At 41.8% G+C, this 21,533-nt stretch overlaps 1 protein-coding gene across 1 annotated transcript in view; it reads left to right on the forward strand.

Moving 5' to 3' along the window:
• Positions 1–2,216: 2,216 nt before the first annotated feature.
• FBLN5 (fibulin 5) overlaps positions 2,217–21,533 on the forward strand; it is a 51,624-nt gene continuing 32,307 nt past the window's right edge. Inside the window, exons 1-4 of the mRNA XM_010119002.2 lie at positions 2,217–2,654; positions 4,803–4,857; positions 7,321–7,372; positions 8,369–8,611. Coding sequence (XP_010117304.1) covers positions 2,638–2,654; positions 4,803–4,857; positions 7,321–7,372; positions 8,369–8,611 — 367 coding nt within the window. The 5' untranslated portion in view covers positions 2,217–2,637. The remainder of the gene's footprint in view (positions 2,655–4,802; positions 4,858–7,320; positions 7,373–8,368; positions 8,612–21,533) is intronic.

A 21,533-nucleotide genomic window follows, 5' to 3' on the forward strand; every position in this document is an offset into this window, starting at 1 on the left:
AATACTCAGTTACTTAACAGAGCCCCATTTTGTACTGTGGACTGTTCTGCACCTCCTGATGAAGACAAATAAAACATCAAAGTAATCTACATAAACTAATGGATTTTATAACAAGGAGGGGTAGTTGAGAACATTGAAGTGAGAGTGCTCCTAGACTTGAAGTTTAGCCACCATCTTAAATGTAAATAGTGAAGGTGTCAGCAGATGGTGTTGAAAGATAGGTCGAATTGTCCAAGTTTTTATAGGGTGAACAAAAGTGCTTTTATGTTCCACAAACATCCTCCTTTATGCAACTCTTCATATCAGAGAGAGTTGTGAGAAGAGTGAGGCTGCATCTCATTATTTTGTGGCTACTGGTAGTTACAGAAAGGTACTGCAGAAATTATACTTAGCCATAACATCAAACGCTTTTATTTAGGAAAAAGAAGTCATCGCACTGTAAACTAGCCCAAGTTGTGGTTTGGTACACTTTTTATCCACTCCAGCTGTCAGATGGAGACAGGAAAAATCAAAACATTTGTACAGCACCCCTTCTTACAGAAGCCCCTTATGTGGTCTGGCCTGGATTCACCTCCTGTCTCCAGTGCTGGAGCACCTCTGCCAGTCAGCTGATGAATCAGAACTCTTTCGTCTGAGGCAATTTTTTGGGAGCACACTGGTGCTGCGCTTGTCCAGTGATTCTGGCATGCGTACAATGATTTTGCCATGTGACAGTGAGAAAAATTGAGTGTATCAGCAAGTGAAGTATCAACAAGTTTATGAAGCAAGCTTTTTGTCCATAAATACAGATATTCAGAGCATCTGCTTCACTGTAGAGCTGTTTCTCATAATTTCAGTAGATTTTCACACACCTAACACACAGTAAGCACTGCTACTTTTAGGCACGTTAGCTCTCCAGACCATTGAGTGTATGGACAAACACTGGGCTGATGGAGTAGTGAGAGTACTCACTGTTAACATTTTGCCACAATTAAAATTTGCCCAGTCTTTGCTTTCTGTCTGTTGCCTGCTTCCTGACCCATGGCAAAACTTTCCTCCTCAACATGGCCAGCAAGCCTCTTCAGAAGTCTCCTGTGTGAGTTTTTGTTAAGCTTTTGGGAAGTCAATTTAAAAATAAGTTAATTGGTTCTTATTTATCTGCAAATGTATTGACACTGTTTGAATAGTCCTAGGAGAGTCTTTCATTTTCCATGCAACGCAAGTGATGTAAGCAAGTTGCTAGGAGACAAACTGTCAGAAGTAGCACTGAGCTCCTGGTGCTCTCATTTTTTAAGAGTAATTTGGACAATTACAGACAGTCAGTGAGGTGCGGAGCTCTTGCCCTGCCCATTGGCACCAATAGGACTTGTAGGTGCTCAGCAACCCTGAAAGAGCTCAGTCTTTCTATCTAAAGCTGGGTATCCGTGCTTAGAGGCCACTTTCATGAATATCTGTTCTAACAATGCCGTTTCTCTGTATGAGATGTATGATACATTTTTTATCTTGTCAGACATTTCACGTTCCTTAGGGATAAAGGGTTTCCTCAGATGGAAGACTCCAGAGACATTCAAAGTATTCATTTTACGTCTATGTCTGTATTTCATTTCAGTGTTCATCTTTGGATCTAGCATAATCTTTGCAGCATCTGATTGCTTACCTCTCACATCCCATAAATGCTCTGCTTGATCGACTACAGCTCTGCCTATGGCAAAGTTGCAGAACACCTGAAAAAGTATTTTATTTCCTTCCCCTTCAATCATAACTGGAGATCTGCAAGACATGTCTTTCCTGAGAAATATTTCATTTCACAAACCACTCCCTTCAGCGTGGGGTCAGTTTAAAAAGAGCCAGAATTTGTAGACAAGCCATTTGCTTTCCTTTGAACGCTTAATTTGTTTATTCCTGTTTTCAAATAATCCTCAAGCAATATAGTTCCTGTAGCTGCGATCGTCATGCATTTGAGTTATTCACCTCCCAGAGGGCCAGACCTTTCATCAGCATGCCGTTGGCACGAAGCAGCAAGTGTTGCATATTCATCGTCCGAGACACCGGCTAGAGGGCCTCCAAAAAGCCAGATTTTTTTTTTTTTAACTTTTATTTATTTATTTATTTATTTATTGTTCTCAGAGCAAGGAAAACAATCCCTTCCCTTCTCCAGTCCCTTGATAAGGCTTTCTGTCCAATAACTGTGGTCTCTGCGCCGAGGCACGCTGAACCGTGAAGTTTGCAGCGGGAGAGGCTTTCCTTCAAGCTGTTAGTGTTTCATCCTGGCAGGCTCCTCGGGGTTGTTGTGAGGAGTCTAGCCAGTTGGTGAGCTTTGTAATCGAAACCAGCTGTCCCAGGCTGAGGCCCCCATTTGCATTGTTTAACATACTTAGAAAATGAAGTGTTCATTTTTAACATTCCTCCTCCAATTGGTTTAATGCTGAATTACAGAAGAGAACTAAGCAAAACCAGGTGCTTTCTCTGTATTCTCTCCAGTGTCTGAGGAGGTACAGACGGCTCCCGATCTTCTCCATTACTTGCTATTTCATTCTTTGGACTATAAATGACTGAGGAACTGAAGTGCTAGCGGAGGGTAATGTTTGGGAAAACTTTCTAGTTATTCATCAGCACAGACTCTGTTTTTTTTTCCACCTTTCCCCAACAGTTTTGGACATGCAAGGATTAAAAAGGTAAGTGGTGTGCATGAAACTTCTTTACCTACTGAAGGGAAACCTATGCGTGGAAAATATCTGTGGCAGGGATTCTGTGTGCCAATCCACTTGCTAAAGGCATTTGCAAAGAGACAGGATCTCAGTGGTCAGAGGTGGGGAAAGACGATCTGGCTGTTATTACAGCCGTGCTGTCTCTGACGAGCTCCTTCTTGATCTCTGCTTTTACTCTGCGCTTCAGGAACCCCAGCATCCGCTGGAGTGCTGAATTGCGACAGCAAACAATCCCACTGGCTATAGTGTTTTATTTGAAGCTAATTAGTTACTATTGCAGAAATTAATTACTAGTTTGAAATATTTTGCCTGCTGGGCAAGCTACTGTGACCAGCTGAGTGTAGTGTTGATAGCTTGTGCTGCGTGTCTGTTCATAATTCTTGAGGGGATTTGAGATCGAAAGTAAGGAGCAAATTGAGATGGTGGTTGCAGGCAGAGCACGTCTGAGGCGGTAAGGTCACCCCCCCATCAAGAGGAAAGAATATATCATCTTGTAACAACGGAAACTAAAGACTGTCTAGAAACATATGAGTTTTGTCTGCCCAGTTTTATAGGGGATTTTGTTAGCGTGCACTGCTCTGCAATAATGTTGAGCATAGCCCAGTTGCTAGGTACGTTAACGTTCAGCTGTAACCTGTTGTATTTCCTTCTAGTGCTGTTCTTGCTATTTGCAAAGTGAGTATGCAGTCTTTATGCTGGTGCATGCTTTAAAATATCTTCAAAATGATTTGAGGAATCGATAAATGAGGTGCGAGCCTAAATGGATAATGTTAATTGAATGCTTTGCATCGGACTCTAAGGAAAAGTCTGTGCAGACCTTGCCTTTCCTTGCCACTCAAAAGCTGCCAACGAGCACGATCTGTCTCCGCAGCACTGCGAACAACCATTTTAGGGTTTATGTTTACTTTTCAGAGCTCGTGCCTGTCTCCTCATTTAAAACAAATTTGTTCAAATGTGTCAGTCACTGTTTGTGTGTGGTTTTGTCTGATGCATTTTTAAGTCTTGTTCAGCAGCTCAGTTTGCACTAGAAATCAGAGACAGCTCTAAGAGAGAAAGTTGGCAGCTCGCTGGGGTAGCAGAACTAAGGCTACCTAAAATATCCCCTGCTTCCTGTACTGGTTTTGTGGGAACAGATTGTGTACAACTGCCATTCAGAACTAGAATCCAAGATAAGCAAGATGTGGGTCTGATTGTATAGAGAAGAAAATTTATATAAGGCAGCAGCAAAGCACTGAAATCCATAGTACATAGGAAAAAAATAATTTCTTACTGTCCTTTCCTGGTTTTCTGTCTGTTGGTTAATATGTGGAGGAGGGAGCTTAGTTGACCAGAATTTTCATGCTTCAGGTAAGGAGTTCCAAATATAGCCATAGAGCTCTGTTAGCGAGGGGATCTGCTTCTTTTGGTTGCAGTGAAGAGACCAGTAGGTCCCACTGGATGCTGATGATATAACTGGGGAAGGCTCCACTGAAGACAGCAGCTTCTAGTAGCTGATGACCTGGCACAGTGTGTCTACTTGCAGAGTAACGTATTACTCAAGACCAAGTAAAGGGACAGAATCTGACCCTAAGAAAATGCATTAATCTCAAATATAGCCTCCTGGGGATGACACGCGGTTTAGCGGTTAAAGCAACTGGCTTGGGTTCAGGACCTCCTGCATGACATGTCTGCAGAGCTGCCAGAGTGTTGCATTGTGAGCTTAGGCAGGGCCTGTGCTCTGGTCTACCCATCTGTAAAATATGTGTAAGAAAAACTTTGATATTCTCAAAAGAAAGGTGTCAGAGAGGGGCAAAAGTACTTTATTGAATATTAGGCTCTTGTTCATTAAGCACCTGCTGCATGGGGTATCATAAAAAAAACCCAGATTAGTTAATAGACATGTTCAGTCTGATTCTGATCCCAGTTGCATAAATTCATAGTAAAATTAGTGACTCAGAGACCTGAATCTGGCCCACAGTTTTATTACTTCTTCTCCAGAGGCCAAATTCATGTTAGCAAACCTCTGTGGAATACGCTGAAGTGTCACTAGAAATTAATTTGCTCATGTGTATTTAATTCTATATAACGAGCCTGGATACCAGGAGGTTTTCAGCCTGTTTTCTATGCATATTACAGGATACTGACTGTTTTCACACTGGCCGTCTGCCTTTCAAGCCCTGGAAAAGCACAGGTGAGAGGTGCACACAGAGATCAATGTACTGGTTTGTACTGAAGCGCTATACGGTGTGAGACTTAACTGGCTCGCAGGTGAATAGGAAGCTCTGTGGTCTGGGGTTTACATGAAAAGGAAGCTGTGTGGTCTAAGGGTTTAGAGGGGAGGACTTGGAGCCAGCAGGATTCTGGAGTTGAACATAGACTGAGCTTATTGACTCATCCTTGCCAGCTCAGCAAAATATCCCTGTAGAAACCTGGACCTCGCTGAAAACCTGATTCTGTTTCTGAACTGAACACTTCTGGAAAAGGAAACAAGAAAAGCTGTCCCACAAGAGCAGGGAGAGCTCAGTTCTGTGGTGGGGAGCATCTACGCTTGGAAAACATTCATTTAAACAGGCATTTTCTGTGTGCAGCAGGATCTTGTCTTAAGACTTTAATTTTGGACTGTGATCCTGAATAACTGCATCCCAGTTTTCATTTTAATTTATGCCTGAAACCATTTTTATTCAAGAGTCAGGGCTTTTGAGGGTGGATGAAAGTAAAGCCGTCCAGTTCTTGAAATGGCAGAGGTATTAGTTCTTTGTGTTCCTGGACTCCATGCAGACTTTAAATTAGGAAAAACAGTCCCCAAGCACATGTTAAGTTTGGATTCCTAGTTGATAATCCAGATACACTCAGTGTCCATACCTGTGTTTCTAAATACCTTTGCAAAAGACTCTGAAATGTAGTTGTTTGGTTTTTTTCTATTACATTGAAAATTTCCTACACATGACATGCTTATTGATATTTTTGGGAATGTTAGATCTATATGGGAAATGCTTTTTATGCCCCTGGAGAATTTTTGAGATGCCTTTAAGGATTTCTTTTTATAATTTAAAAAATATTGTTTCCACTGTGATTTTTTATAAAAACATCTTGTACCATAAATTGATTTTTGAAGTCTAAGCAAAAAGCAACTGGAAATCAAAATGATTGATAGCAACAAATTCTTTTTGAAGACACCGAAACTGGTCATTTCGACAATATTGGAATCTTTTCTAGAATAAAGTTCTAGAAAGTTCTTGAAACTAGTTCTACAGTAGTTTCAGTGCTTCTGAATCATCTTTCACTGTCCAGAATAAAATAATTTTGTTAAAAACTATCTTAAACTTTCCTGCTAACCTAACTGTAATGTATATGCTACAGCACAGAAAAAAAAGAACAAAAGGTAGAGTACTTATATTCTTTAAAACATGAGGCTGATAATACATTCTCCCATCAGAATATCTTGGCTTTCCACAACATGATACCAAAACATCTCGGAATGCCAAAATAAATGAAAGCAGAATTCCTTCATAGTTGTTTGACACTTCTAGCAGTGGTTTTGTGTATTCATACGTGCAAGTGGCAGGTGCAGTCCAAACGGTGCCATGTGTTTCACTCCATGTCCCCTCCCTAGTTCCTGCAGCGGCCTGCTTCTGCTAACTTATCCATCTCACCCCTTGTCTTACATCTACAACTTACTACTTTTCCAAACACGAACCAAGTACTTTAATCTTCCACTGATTTCTTCCAAAAAGTCCAAAAATAAGTGTCTTTATCATTTAACAACAACAGAAAAAGGAAGAATCTTGAACACACTCCATCCCTCTGCACTCGGATTACTTCAGTGGTTCCTGTTTTCTGGATCTCTCTTGCTTACATTCCTCAGTATAACCTATTTACTGACGGGGTCCTGAGCTTGTGTCAGCTGCTTGGCCTGTTGCTAAATAGTTGGAGGCCCAGTCATAAACTAGGGAGAGTAGGGAATTATTTTAATGGGCTTCGATACAATCGTCACCAGGACTCTCACTGGTTTAGAAATGCTAAGGGTCACTGATGAGATGCTGAAGACTCAAGGTTGCAGCCCTGATAAAGACCAGCACCACAGGATAGGAAGGAGCAAGGCTTCCAGTAACCTTGCACACCTAGAACATGTGTCATGTAAAAATCTGGCCTCTAAAAATCAGAGGGTTTGGTGTAAACAAAAAGCCTTACTTTTCTTAAGCTTGTTATGTTTTAACTGTTGCTTCAGTTCAGCCAGATGGCTAAGATGTTCAGACGTATGTACTGAACGGTCTAAATGTGGAATTTTAGAGCCTGTTAGAGAAGTTAGCTAGTACCTTTTAACTGACCTCCCCACGGTTCTGGCAAAAACAAGATCCCAAAACAGAATAATGTAACTTCTGTGTTAACAACTGATAGGGAGCCCATCACTTATTATATGTTGGTTACCCCGGGGGAAATGACAGCCTGATGCTGTCACCACCTGAGGGAACCACCTTCTTCGTAAAGGGGCTGGTGTAGTACTGAGGCCTCACTGTCCTTTGGGGAAGCGACTTTATTTTGTGTATTGTATAGTGCTGAACAATTGTACTAAGCATAATAATCTAGATGAGCATTTGACTCCGCAACCCTCTCATTTCACAGTCACTGAGTGTCCTTTGTTTTCTCATTTTAGCAACAATGCACTAATGGGTTTGACCTGGACCGTGCCTCTGGGCAGTGCTTAGGTAGGACTTTAATTAAATCAATACACTGGAGTTCAGAAATCCTGACTTTATTGAGTTAACATTGTGCTGCTGTTAGTATGTTTTAGCTGAAAAGTTCTTTCTGTGTGACAAATATGTATGTTTGTATATATGTATATATATAAAAATATGTGTGTGTGTTTACAAAGCACAAGTATATACTGATCTTTGACATTGTTGAGATACTAACTGGCCATCAGCACTTCTCAAATAGCTGTGATGCCTTGAGATGAGTTTGGGAGCTCAGTCTAGTTGCCAAATGACAAGGGTTGTTTACCCTTGTTTACCCTTCTCTCTCTCCTCCAGCCTATTTACTGTCTTTGTTGACAGCCTCCACCTGGAGGCTCAGATAAAGGCTACCACTGCTCAGCATTGACACTCCAGTTAAACTGGTGAAGTGATACAGGGAAACATGCACTTTGCCCCATAGCATCTTTTTAGCAATGGAATTCAGTCTTCAGGGCAGCATCTTCTGCCCTGGAAAGAAAGAGGCCTGAACCACGTCCCCAGATCTGAACATCCCTAACTATTTCTGTTGGAGGGAGCTTGGGAGTTCCAAATTGGGATCCAAGTTTCACAGCTGGGCAAACCAAACCACCAGTGTTTGAAATCCTGATCTGCATGTTGTGGTTTGGACAGACCCTCTAGCAGGAACAGGCGGTAGCATGCTGTAGCCATGTGTAAATCAGTGTTTAAACCGAACATTTATAGAATAGCAAAGCAGGCTTTCCCCTCGCCCTCTGTCCTCTAATAGTAAAGTAAAACAAGCAGCACACAGGATATGTTGAATATATGGGATGTTTCCCATTTTAGTGTGATCTAACTTCAAAGTGAGGCTCCACAAAGAAAGATTAGCTTTTCCATCCAAAGAGAGTATAATATTTTTTAGCAAAGTCTTTAGACAAATATGTTAACTGTTTTTTGGATAGGTCCCATGAGAAAGCAATCACTCATTTAACTTTTGCATTTTCCTTCCAGATATCGATGAATGTCGGACTATTCCTGAGGCTTGCAGGGGAGATATGGTGTGTGTCAACCAGAATGGTGGCTATTTATGCGTACCCCGAACAAATCCAGTGTATCGGTCACCATATCTGAATCCTTATTCAAATGTTTATCCACCGGTCCCAGCACCAGGCCCCGTTCCTAACTACCCTACTGTTACAAGACCTCTGATGTGTCGATTTGGTTACCAGTTGGATGAAAACAATCAGTGTGCTGGTAAGTAGAAGAAATCTTTATTCTATATTTTTATTTATAGTAAAGCTTGTCCAACATTGCAGAAACAATTGTCCTGCACTTCTTTAGTTATTGTGTCACTCGAGCCCAGTCTTTTGAAACTCAGCTACTTTTTAAAAATGATGTGAGCTCTACATTTCGTAAAGTCATTATTCAATGAAAGCTAAGAGATGACTTAGTCCTATTATTTAATCAGCAAACCCACTTTTATGAGAGAAGTAATATTTTTGTGAGATAAACAAGCATCTGATGGCAGGTGGTTTGTCGGTGCATCAAAGACATGCCTTTTGTGCTTACGATTCTGTCCTTGAGAGAGAAGATAGATGGCCCTCCATTTGAAACATTAGATGGAGACTAAGGAAACCTTGACTCAGTTCTTGGCAGTATGTGACTTTGTTCAAATTCTGGACCTCAGTCTTCCTCCTGTAAATGGGATAAACAAGACTTATTTCCTCCCATACTTTGCGTTCTTCACTTGGACTGTGAGCCCCTTGGAGCACACACATTGCTCATCTAGAGGGTGTACACAACTGTTGGCACTACCATTGCTTTAATGACTACAGATTTCGGCTGAGACTGGACCTCCCTTATTCAAGGCACTTCGCAAACACACAGTAAATAATTGCTGCCCCAGCAGAGCGCTGACATTGTCTTGGCACTTTGATATTCCCCAGTCTCCAATATAAGAAACTGAATAATCCTATGAAAAATTTATCATGTTGGTACTTTTTCTGCTTTTGCATCTTTTGCTGGATTCTCACTCCACTTACTTCATTTTCTACTGTGTTTAATTTGCATATAAGCTGCTCCTGTGTTACTCAAATTTAAGGGAAATTTAGATTCTATCCCTTTGGTTTGCTTACTTTTGATAATGTCATGTTATGAAGAAATGGAGAGAAAATTTAAGAACTAAATTAAGTAAATTCTGCTGGCCAAAATATTTATTTTGATGCCAAACTTGGAATCAAGAGATCAGGATGAAACTGGTCACTGGTGACTGCTCAGGGTAAATGCTGGAGATGAAGCCCACAGGTCTATCACAAAGTTAATCTACTTATTTCTGTGTCTCAGTTGACCTAATGATAAAGTGATTTTTTAATCTGTTATTATATGTAGCTAATTGTCTGAAGATTTTTATCCAAATCTTTTTTTTTTAAATAGATCTGGTTTTTTACAAGAAAAAAGCCCAAACCACAGCAGACAGGAGCTTTCAATAGAAATTTTTGCCTGTCTGTAGACTAAGGAACTGCATTTAACTCAGAACATTTATTTTTTGAATGCTGCTGCAGAACAACACAAGAGCTAAAACTAACTTGTCTTTGGACCTGATTCTGCCCTATTGTCTGAAATTTCCAGCAGATGATGTACTTTGTTTGCTTCCCTAATGAGGAAACTGATGCTTCACGGGAGCAAGGCTTGAGAGTCCAGATTTAAATGTGAGAGTCTAGATTTAAATTCAGTTGCTTTGGGGCACATTTTCGTGTATTTGAATCACTGCCCTGAAAAGGGGCATGTATGTTCCTATCCACACTAGCAGAAATGTGAGGTCTAACACTTTCTTCCATCCGGGCTGTTCACTTCTGTCACTTTAACTTACACATATAGGAATTTAATTGCGAGAGAAAGTTTGGTGAATAGAGACATTAACAAGAATAGATGGGAAAGGACAGATTGCCATTTGAGTACCACAGTTAGATGGAAACAGTTTTTGACAGTCTACATCAGGTTTGAATTTGGGCAGATGATGGATCACATTTGTGTTAGAGGAAGAAAAACAAAACTTAAAGAAAACAAGACCTGTAAGAGTGAAAGGATCTCTGCTGGGGTTAGGTTTCATTTTCATTTAGGGAAATCCTCTGGAGACATTCACTGTCTTCATGCAGTATTTATTTCTTTGTCTGTGTGCCCCAGAATGGAAAGTGTGGACAGCAAGGGCAGTGGTATGAGTACACGTCTCGTGGTAGGAAGGATGGTTCCCCTGTTTCTAGGACTTCTGGTGCAGCTAGCAGGGGTGATGTGCAGCCTCATGCTTTACAGCCTTAGGAATGAGGCACCAAGGAGGCTTGACAGGATCTTCAGAAACCACCAGAATTTCACTCAGGTCATTCAAGAAAGTCTGAATTGCCTGAGTCATGGCTCTGTCTTATCATAAGTTAATTATAAGCATTGTATCATGTTAATGGTATTTCAGTTGCTCTGTGCTTCCCTGCTTGTCAGCACTCAGCATGCTCTTAGGGTATGAAGCCTTTCAAGGGTTAATTTTGTGGTGGAATGGCTGAAAAGAGTAAAATGGAAGCTATTTTGCCCAGTAGCTGAGCCACTATTTAAGTTACGGATTTGTTATGTTGGTGTTCTGGGGCTGCCTTCCAGCACCTTCTTTCCAAATAAAATTAGTCACACGTATTTCCATTAGAGATGATGACACTTTTTGGTATTGACTTCAGGGGAACCAGAGCTATCCTAATGTCAATATTTCTGAGAAATCTCCAGGTTTTTAACAGAGTACGCTTTTTTGTCTGGTCAGCTATGGGGTTACAGGTCTGGGCCACACTTTCTATAACTAGGCCAACAGAAATCTTTACTTTCTCTTTGAATTCCAGTCAAAACAGCTTATTAAACACAGGAACCTTCCCTGGGAGATTTGCAGCCTCAGCTTTGAAGCACTGAGCTTGTTCAAGAGACTTCCAAAGTGAAACAGGATAAAAATTTGATCTGAAGGGTGTATGAGACTTAACAAGCTCTTTTTTTTTTTTTCTTTTAATCCCCCGCTTTGCTAATGCTGACAGAAGTGTAGGAAGGCTCTGAGAGGGTTGCTCTGTCCCGGCCTGGCATCTGGCTGTCCTGCCAAGGCTCCACGTTCCCTGGCTCTCAGAGGAATGTACACCCCAAGGCGTTCAAATAACATTCCCCCTTGGGGGGGCTGATATTTTCCAGCACAGAAAAAAAAAAAAAGAAATATAAGCCATTCTTCTCCCTTTCAAGCTTTTTTAGCCTTATTCCTTTCTGACATGGAAAGTCAGAAAGGGCTTAGGTGTCTACGTTCCTGCCCCATCCTGTTCACCGCTCAGTCTCACCAAGACTCTTCTATCTCAGATCTTGTCCTTTGTGAAAACAAAACCTTTCCTGGCACAAGTGCCTCTCAGAGACACCTGTCTTCACCACTCTGCCCACTCGAGTGTCCTCTGTGCGTTGCAGAAGTAGCTGAAGCTATTTGTGGCAACAGGCAGAGAAATATTTTAATGGTAATTACTTTTAAATCTTCCGTGGGTTTGATTCCAGATACATGGTATTTCTACCCCTGGAGTTGCTGAATGCTTAATATCTTGCACATATAAATGTACTGTGTTTTCAACAGCACGAAGTCTGTGTAAACTCATTCCAGAGCAGGTTGGGAATGATTTATAACCACAATCAGCACTGGAAGAAAAGACCACATACAGGAAAAAGCAAAGAACATCTAGCACAAGATCACTGCTTGAACTGTTTGTCTTCGAATGCTACTTCTCTATAAATACGGAACAGTTAGTCATAATAATGACTTTTTGTTCAAGGAACTTGGTCTAGTAACTGTTGGCAAGATTAAACTGGAGCGAGGGCCCATGTTCTTGCATTATACATTTGTAAGCTGAGAGCCCTTTCCAATTTCCCTTCACTCCACCTTGCTGTTTCCTGATTTAGAATGATCTTTAAAACATGCCTCAAACACAGATCCTTCTGGGCATTGTGGAAAGAACTGTAATGGGAGGGCTTTTATTTTTGCTTTCTCTCCCATTAATGCACATGCACACTGTGAGGAGATTATGGGGGCGGGGAGGCATCTAAAAGGGTTTAACAGAGGGATAGGAGAAAGCAGACCGCAAAGACAGAGAAGTAGGAAAGGTATAAGCACAAGGCAAGACGAGTATGACCTAGGGACAGAAAGAAGGGAAGGGACTAGAAGAGTTAATTGAAAAAAAAAAAAAAGAAAAAAAGAAACATGGCATCATCTTTATTTAAAAAAAAAAAAGCTAAAAGGAAGAAGCATGAAAACGGGGGGAAATTGAAAGATGCTCTTTCCAAGTGTAAAAGCGAATTGTTCTTCATGGCCTCATCTCTGGAGCAGTCATTGCTTCAGCTTTCCTAATTTCTCAAAGACTGTCAGAACCTCCTACATTCCCCACCTACAGGTTCCCAGCCCTGCATTCGTGGAGTGAAACTCCTTCCTTTGAAACATTACCTTTGCACAGATGGGTTTTAGATCATTATTATTTATATTGCAAGTGTACCTACAACCCACATCCAAGCCTGCAGTTGTACTGACCTGCCCTGTGTGCAACCTTGTTAAGAATGGCCTATGCCTAGATGGGTTTTCAAGCTAAAAAAAAGGAACCAGATGTGCATGTCTGGGGAGAGGGGAGGGAAATGAAGATACAGGGACCTGAGAGGAGGTGCCCAGGTCTTGTGGCATGTCAGTGCAGGGGATAGAGCCCAGAATTCCTTATCCAATGGCTTAGCCACTATGCCAGGCTGCCTCCTAATAGTGACTTTTCTAGTGACCTCTCTGGGCATATATATATATAGAAACAGGAGGAAGAAAAGGAGGGAAATGCAGCAAGGAGATTATGCTCTGGAAAGGGCTGTGTAAAGGAAAAACAAATGGAATCCTGCCACTGCCTATTTAAACTCTATTTAGTTCAGCTCTATGTCTTTCCCTTTTCCTCTTGGTCTGCGAGACAATCTCTTTTGCCATTCCAGAGAGCCACTTCCTGAAGGGTATGCACGGTCCCCGTTAGGGCTGCACTGCCATCATGGCCAAATTAAGTAGCAAAAAGAAGAAAGATTGCATGAGAATAGGTTCTGCAAGAGGCTCAGGGCAGCCTCCTGAAAGGATATGTAATTCATGACAACGCCTGATTAAATTAAGGGCCATGATGTGTAGCCTTTATTCGTAAGATGGTTTTCCTGTCAGGTTTTATATGGGGAAATATAAATTCGGACCTCATACTGCCATAGCAACAGAAAAGTCACCTCTGAAGCATCTCAAGAAGAAGCTATAGTTGTCTGCTAAGGCTTGAGTCAGAGGATTTTGCATTCAGTTCCTGACTTTGCCATAGACAAACATGCTGGGTATTTTAGGGCTTCAGGTCATTCTGTGTAAACTGAAATAGTAACTCATTTTCAGGATTGTACCAAGGATAATTTCACAAGTAGATGATAGGTGCTGAGATAAATCCTTGACAAGTGCTATGTAAAAATATGTAAACAGGAGAAAAAAGGCCAAGTTTAATAATCCTAAAACCGTGAAGCTCAAAGTGAGACATGTGGAATGTATTTACTTCCCTAGTGCACTAAACTGGCTGGAAATCACTAGGCACTTTTGTCTATGTTTCTGCATAAATCAGGGGAGAGAGGAAGTCCCAGAACTTTATCAGTATCTCCCATTTACTTCAGGAATACCTATGCTACAAAAGCTTTCAGTGGTTATTTGATCCTGGAGCTTTTCAGTCACCATCTACTTATGCTGTGCTAATTTCATGTTTTAGCACAATTCAAGACGGTTGAACCTTGATTATCTAATGTAATGAGACTAGACAAGCTAGGTAAAATAAAGATGTGGAAAATACAAACTATGTACATTAAGACAGAAGACCATAGGCCAGGGGACTAATGGAAGAAGGATCATTAACATCACAGAGTACGGACAATCTTAACATAACCCTGTCCCATTGGGTAAACCCACATTGTACAGCTCCAGACAAACATAACTACAGTTCTTCTGGGTCCAGCCTCAGGGCTTCTGATCTGAGGGCCTGATCCATTCACCACCCCCACAATCTTCATAAAGATAATCACGAGTTGACCATAAAATATTTATGGGTAAAAAGGTACATCTGAAAACACTCAGAGCTCCTTCCTCCATCAGGAAACCATTGCACCAGCATGGATGATGGCCTGGGGCTGAGGAAAGGCAAGATTCAGCTAGTCCCTACTAGGTCTTATCAGTAGGGTCATTCCTATAACAATTTGACCATCAATAAACGTATCCTCCTCCAGCAGAATTTACCAAGGAGAATGAGGGTGGAAATGATACTTTTCACTGAAATGAATCCATTTGTGGTAGAGGAGTTGGCTTGATAGAAAAGGTTGCTGTACGTTTATGTCTGTAGCAGGGTAAACTGAGCCTTCTGTGGTTTGGATTGCTCCTTCTGTCATTCCTCACTAAGTGCAGTGTGAGAGGAGTGCGGTCTGGTGGTTGAAACACAGGCGAGCGCTTCGTTTATTTGTGAAGCTTCTACTACTCACAAAGAAATGAGTAAGATTGAACCAAGAAATATAACATGCTAGCCAAGAAGGCTGGCATGTTATTAAGAAAACTGGCATCTCTGATCTCTGTGTACTTGAATGAAATATAGCAGGCTCCTGGGTATGCCAAAGTGTAACAGTATGTGCAAGTCCATCATTCTGCATGTCAGTGCCTTTCAAGCATCACTGACCAACTGTATTTATGTGTGATGATGTGAGAAGGGAAAATAAAATAAACACAACTAGAGTATAGCCACAACTGAACTTCACTGAACTACAATCATACTGGATAGATAGCTGGATGGTCAACTGGAGACCAAAAAACGTCTCTTAGATGTATGATTATGATCCCCATTGACTTCGGTGAAGATTTTAGGATCTTGGAGCAGAAGTTCTTGCAATGAATTTATTAGGTTTAAGTTAATCTGTCTTGAGTGTAAGCCACAGACCATAAGTGGCTTATGGTCAGGGAGTTTGGTATGATATTTTCCTCCTGCCAGACTCCTGATACCGTGATAAGGATTTCCTAGACATTGTAGAGGAAAAATAGACAGCGGGTCAGAAGAGCACCTTATGATTAAAAACCATGGTCATCTGGAGTGTTTGAATTGCTTTCAACTTTGCCTTGAACTAAATTAATTTTGTCTGTGCAAGTGTCATCACTTGTTTATTAGAAGTGATGAAAAGTTTTCCGGTTTCTTCTGTACTGAGGCTGGGAGCCAGAAGGGAAGCACAGTGGCATCCAGAGAAGGACAGCTGAATGAGAATGTGTCACATTACAAAACATAGCTGGTCTGTATGCAGAGAAGGGGCATAAGCCCAGAAGGGACAATGTCCTTGTAGTCTTAGATATGCAGGCCACAGTCCAGACATAGGAAGGTTAAAATCTCCCTAGACTGTGACCTCTCTATTTCATGATGTGTTTCAGTTTTCCCTCTTTCTTGGAGTTGTATGATACTTTGGTATACAAGGTGGCAAGAACCCAGGAATCCCATCTCCCTTGCACTTTGGAGACTGCAGAGGGTACGCAAGGGAAAGAGGTTTACCTGGGTTTTTTTGGTTTAATGGCCTCAGTTAAGCTTGGTCTGTGAAATTGGGGGTTATTGGTCACTGGCGTCTGAGCCAGATAATACATAGACATCAGTTGTCACCGAGAGCTGGTTGGCAGGAGGTGACATCTGACTTGCTTCAGAGGAGCAGTAATTGTGCCCAGCCTGCCATATCCTCTGGCATGTGCTGGCCAGGGCAGGGCTCTCACCCCTGCTGTTAATCCCTGAATGATTCCTTAGACTCACTGCTAATAGCAGTTTGATACGTGGGGCTTTGTGGCCGCCTTGCCTTTATTATGTCTTACTTCCAGGGATTTCAGCAGTGCCAGATCAGTTAAAGCCACTATGTACAGATTAGCTCTGTCTGCTCTGGAGCAGATTTCGTGAGCTGTCCTTTGTGGGGTAGCTGTTGTGCAGGGCAGTCCCACCAACAAGACAATTACAGGGCTTAAAAGAAAATTAAGTCACTTAACGGTGCTGGAAGATTGACAGACTTCACGAGTACCCTTCCTCAATCCAGTGGCTCTGCGGCTTCTTCTCTCATTTTCCCATGGGTGTCTGTTTTGGCTGTGGATGACAGTCCATACCTAGCTTCCTGCTGGGACCCTCAGGGACTTTAGTTGCATGAGTGATGCCTTCTCTACCTCCCTGTGGCATAACATGCAGAGTTCGATACATGATAGCATGTCTCTCCTTACCTGGAAGGCTTATTTATTTTCAGTGCCTTTAACAGCACCAGCACTCGGCTCAGGCCCATGTTCATCTTTCCGTGTGTTTGCAGCACCCACAGTGCCTAGAGATGGCAGTGTTCTCAATGACTTAAAAGTCACCATTTTTCTTGGCTTCTCCCTTATATTTTTTGGGTCAGCTTTGTTTCTTTTTGCTTGGTTCCAGCCTGAAATTGGCCATAGTTATATGTCACAATCAAGATGTTAAGCCAAAATATATAGACAATATGAATTGGCTCCTTTACCAATATAAATCAGCCAGAGGGGCCGTATGTTTTGCCAGACTCTATAGGCAGAGGTAATGTGCTGGCATTGCTCCTTTGTCTTGTCCCTAAGACATCGGACCCACGACAGAACTGCCATGCAGAAATACAAGAGCTGCCTGATGTTGTCTGCAGTTTAACATGCTCTGACTCCTTCCTCTGCCAATTGACTGGCTTCCCACTTTAGTACTTCAATGAGATGAGAGAATTTTTCAAAGAAAATACAGCTACCAGAAGATGAATGGGATTTACACATCACCAGCACACTTCAGGGGAGTATTTTCAGCCTTCTGCCTCTTGGCTGGGACGTGCTGCCCATGGGGGATGACAAGATGCATTGAAGTCCATCTTCAGTCTTAACACCAGCAAAATCCTCTCTGCTTTGAGTTCTTTTCATCCATAACTCACAGTTGCAGATGCCCTGGGGTATAAGGCTACGCTGAAGTGTGAAGGAGAAGGATGGTCTGGGTGATAGGCAGTTGTACAGGTGGCAGAACAGCTGAAATGAAGGCCCAGGTCCCCAGAGCCTGGTTAGGTCCCTTGCTCTGACTATCCTTCATCCTCAGTGTAGGTTTAGTATGTAAATACTGCTTGATCTGGCCTGCAGTCTTTGTCACAGGCTGCCGGTATGACCTCAATATTGTTTTCAGAATTGACTACTTCTTATCTGAGGAATCTCAACATCTGAGCAACCAACTGGAAACCCTTGAGGGGTCTAGGTTTCCAGGCAGAGGTATTCAGCACTTTCTGAAAGTCAGGTGTCTTCATTTGGGCACCTGCAAGTGTGTATATACAAACTCGTAAGTCCTTCTGGAAAATTTCCTTAGCTTTTCTATGGCTCAGGGGTCTGAATGAATCCATGATCTACTGCCTGCTCTGACCCTAACTGTGTTGTTTGGGTTTTGGTTTGCTTTCCCACAAAAATAAATAATTTCAGTGTCTGCTTTGTTCTAATATTTTGAGCTCATTTTCATTTTCTTTTTTTTTTTTTTCTTTTGTGCAGTAAACTTCTTGTTTTCCAGACAGCCCCCTGGGTAAATGAAGCATTAACTGGTGAGCTGGTAAATTGCTGGTTGGATCAAAGGCATTAACTGGTTTTGTGGTGCAAGCCCAACATATCTATAGGTGACACTGAATGGGAAGACTGTACAAATAGTAATACACAGAAGTCTAGAAAAGCTACAATTGTGGTCAGGAAAATAAGGGACTGGAAAACCAGCAGTAGATGAAAAGAAAACCTCACATCCAGCCATCTGATGGGAGATGAGCTGCAGAAGGCAGGAAGACAAGAGCAGTGTAGCACGGAGCAGGTTCTGGCAGTGGTACTGAGACTTCTCATCCTGGAACAGGGAGGGAACAGTCCTTTGGTGTTTTCTGCTGAGAATAGATCCAATCTACTGACACTTAAGTGTAAGTACTTTACTACTAGATAAATGTAGATAAGTTTATGGAAATGTCAGTATAGAGCAACACTAAATTGGGGGCATGATTGAGGCTGACTGATTTAAAGAGTTAAGTATATCATAAAGCTTAGGGTAAGATGACAGCGACTGGAACGGTAAATGTCAGAGAAGCGGAAGTTGTATATGGTGGATGGTAGAAAAGAATGATTATTCCTGAATAGGGTATAATTTGCTGAAATGAAAGAAAATTACTTTTAGACTGAGCATAGTAAAGCCCTTTATGACAGTGCAGTGTACCAGCTTATACAAGAATACACTAGGTATGTTGTAGTGGAGGAATGGTACAAAATGCATCAGCAGAAGCACTTAAAAACTGCCTGGAACAATTGTTAGCAAGAAAGAGTCTTGCAGAGGTTGGGGGTGGGATAGATGTTTTCAGGTATCTTTAAGTCGCTGTACTTTTGAGCCCTTTGATGTATTTCCAGCTTCCAGTGTGCACAAAAGAAAACTGCTTGCTTCATCTAACACTGCGGAGAAAAGTTCATAGCATGAATAACAGCCTCCACCCATTAAACAGCAGTTATTGTCCCTATGGTGGAGCAACGCAAAGCTGAGATAGCTTGAACGGGCAGCCTGCAATCCCCTTTCCAAAGAAGGAATCTTGGAGCGGTGCACAGTCAGTCTGCCAGACTGCCACTCCTTACTCCTGCAGCAGGAACGGGGCCAGGGAGAGGAGGTGCGGTTGGAAAGCTACAGCACACTGCTGATCTCCTGCCATCCCAACCCCTGTGGGGAATCCCAAACCAGGCAGGGACTGCAGCAGCCTTGCATTGTGCTCATTTATTTTGAAGGCAGATCACAGTGATACATACAACACTTGTTGCCAGCAAATCACTATGCATTGCATCTGGAGCTTTAATTCAGAAGCAGATTGAAATTATTTTAATTAAAAGCAGGGCTGACTTTGTGATGGAATAGCCCAGAGCTGTGTATTGACAGCTGTCACTTGGTTTCATGCAGTCTTCCCAAAAGACTGTAGCACGCCAGCTTTAGGAAGGAGGTATTCTTCCCCATTCAATCAGTGCTAATTGAAGATACGGTTTTGTAAAACCTGTATTAAGTTATTCAGGTGGTACATTGCATTTTGGGACAAATCAGTGTTTGCTGGTTTTTTTGTGGGTTTTTTTGGGTTTTTTTTTTTTGAGTTGCAATGTGACAATTTGGCTCTTTGACATTTTCAAGAGCTTTAACTAATCATAGATGAAAAGTGGCATAAGAAACTAAGACATTTTTTTGAAGGGTTACACATAAGACTTCCAACACTGTCTATGATTTTAATTGAAAAAAAGTGAAAATTTTATCTCCATCTTCCCCAGGCAATTTTGAACACCTGAGTGTAGATTTGAGCCCAGAGAGCTATGGCATAGATGTCTCTTACACGGGCTGGAGAATACCTCTAAATGTAATTAGCAGCTGACAGTTTGCAGTGCATCCATTAATGTCCCAGCAGGTCATGTGCATTCAGAGGCTGATAAGGGATGTATCTTGTCACAAGATACAAAATACCATCACACTCTGCTCCATTAAAATCTCAAGCTGACCTAGAAGCTTGGGACATGAAACCATTTCAGAAATACATGATTCATCTGTGGTTCATTCTGTTTGACCTGGGGAGGGACATAAAACATTGAATTAAGCATTGTCTACAATATTTGGTTGGAGATGATTGAAAAGACTACAAATGGTAAAATGCAATCATGCTAAGGATTTGCTAGGCATGCTTCTGTGCTGGAGATTGTGCCTTCTAAAATGTGCCTGCTTTCTTGCATGACTGAGTATGACCAGAGACCTTGTGGTAATAAGGGGCTAATAAAGGAAAGTACTGTGATAAAGGAAAAAATGTAGTTTAGCTTTTCACTAGAGCAGGCCTACATGATGGAAAATTCACTGGGGTGTGCCTTCTGGAGAGCAAGGGCAGGAGTTTGCTCCAGGAATAACCACAGACATTAAACGTTCCTGCTGGTTAGGAACATTGCCCTTTTTTTTTTTTGTTTATTTATTTACTTCCTCTTTTTTTTTTTTTTTTTTCAAATTACCTAAACAGAACATGTTTTTTTCAGGCCAGGCTACTTGGAAATGAACCATTTGGCTTGGGAACGCTCAATGTGAACATGTGTCTTTCTCAGCTTTCATGGGTACTGCGAGAGCTGGTGGGACTGCCTGTGACATTGGTAACATGACTGGCCACGTCTTCAGCCTTTAGCGCTAGTCGGCAATTTCTGAATTCTCGTGCAAAGAAGGTAGACCTACCTTGAAGCGTTAGGGACAAAAATGTGCAGATCCATATGTGTGAGCAAGGCAGTCCTGGTTATAGCTGTGTTTGTACAGCATCCAATGAAATAGTTCTCCCACATCAATAGTTTCTAGTAAATTAAGCAGCAATTCACAAAATATTGCTGCTGTGATGAACCGCACTGATAACAGGTTTACTACTAATCTGTACATATATACAAGCATTCTAAGTATTTTCTCTTAGCTACCTCCAGGAGAGAGTTGAGTGCACCATGGATTCCTGTTGCCTTCACAGGCACCCAATTCTTCCAACTATACTGGCTTCCTGGTACAAGATAAACATTGGCATGCTAAGGGGTATCCATGGTGGTTAGGGAATGGGAGCACGTACCATACAAGGAGAGGCTGAGAGAGGTGAGTTTGCTCTGACTTAGGAAGATGAGGCTGGTGAAGTGATCGTATTCCTTGCTGTCTTCAACTGCCTGTTGTGAGTGTGTAGAGAAGATGAAGCCAGATTCATCTCAGAGGTGCACATGGGCAGGACTGTGCGAAACTTGTAACACTGGAGACTCTTATTTTATATAAGGAGGAGCATTATCCCTGTGAAGGTGGTCAAACACTGGAGCAGAGGCACATAAAGTTTGTGGCTAAAGGTTGTATCCTTGGAGAAGTTCAAAACTCAACTGGAGAATGTCCTGAGCAACCTAATGGAATTGCCCCTACTTTGAGTAGAAGCTTGGACCTGATGTCTTCTAGAGGTCACCTCCAACATGCCTTGTGCAATGGTTCTAAAACTGCAGTGCCTGAAGTGCAGGAGCCTGTGTCTGATACTGGTTCCAGCCTTTAATTATCTAAGAATCTCATAAAATGAAAGTGATATTCTCTTT

This window comes from Chlamydotis macqueenii, chromosome 5 (genome assembly GCF_036417535.1).
Source record: "Chlamydotis macqueenii isolate bChlMac1 chromosome 5, bChlMac1.mat, whole genome shotgun sequence".
NCBI classification, from domain to species: Eukaryota; Metazoa; Chordata; class Aves; order Otidiformes; family Otididae; genus Chlamydotis; species Chlamydotis macqueenii.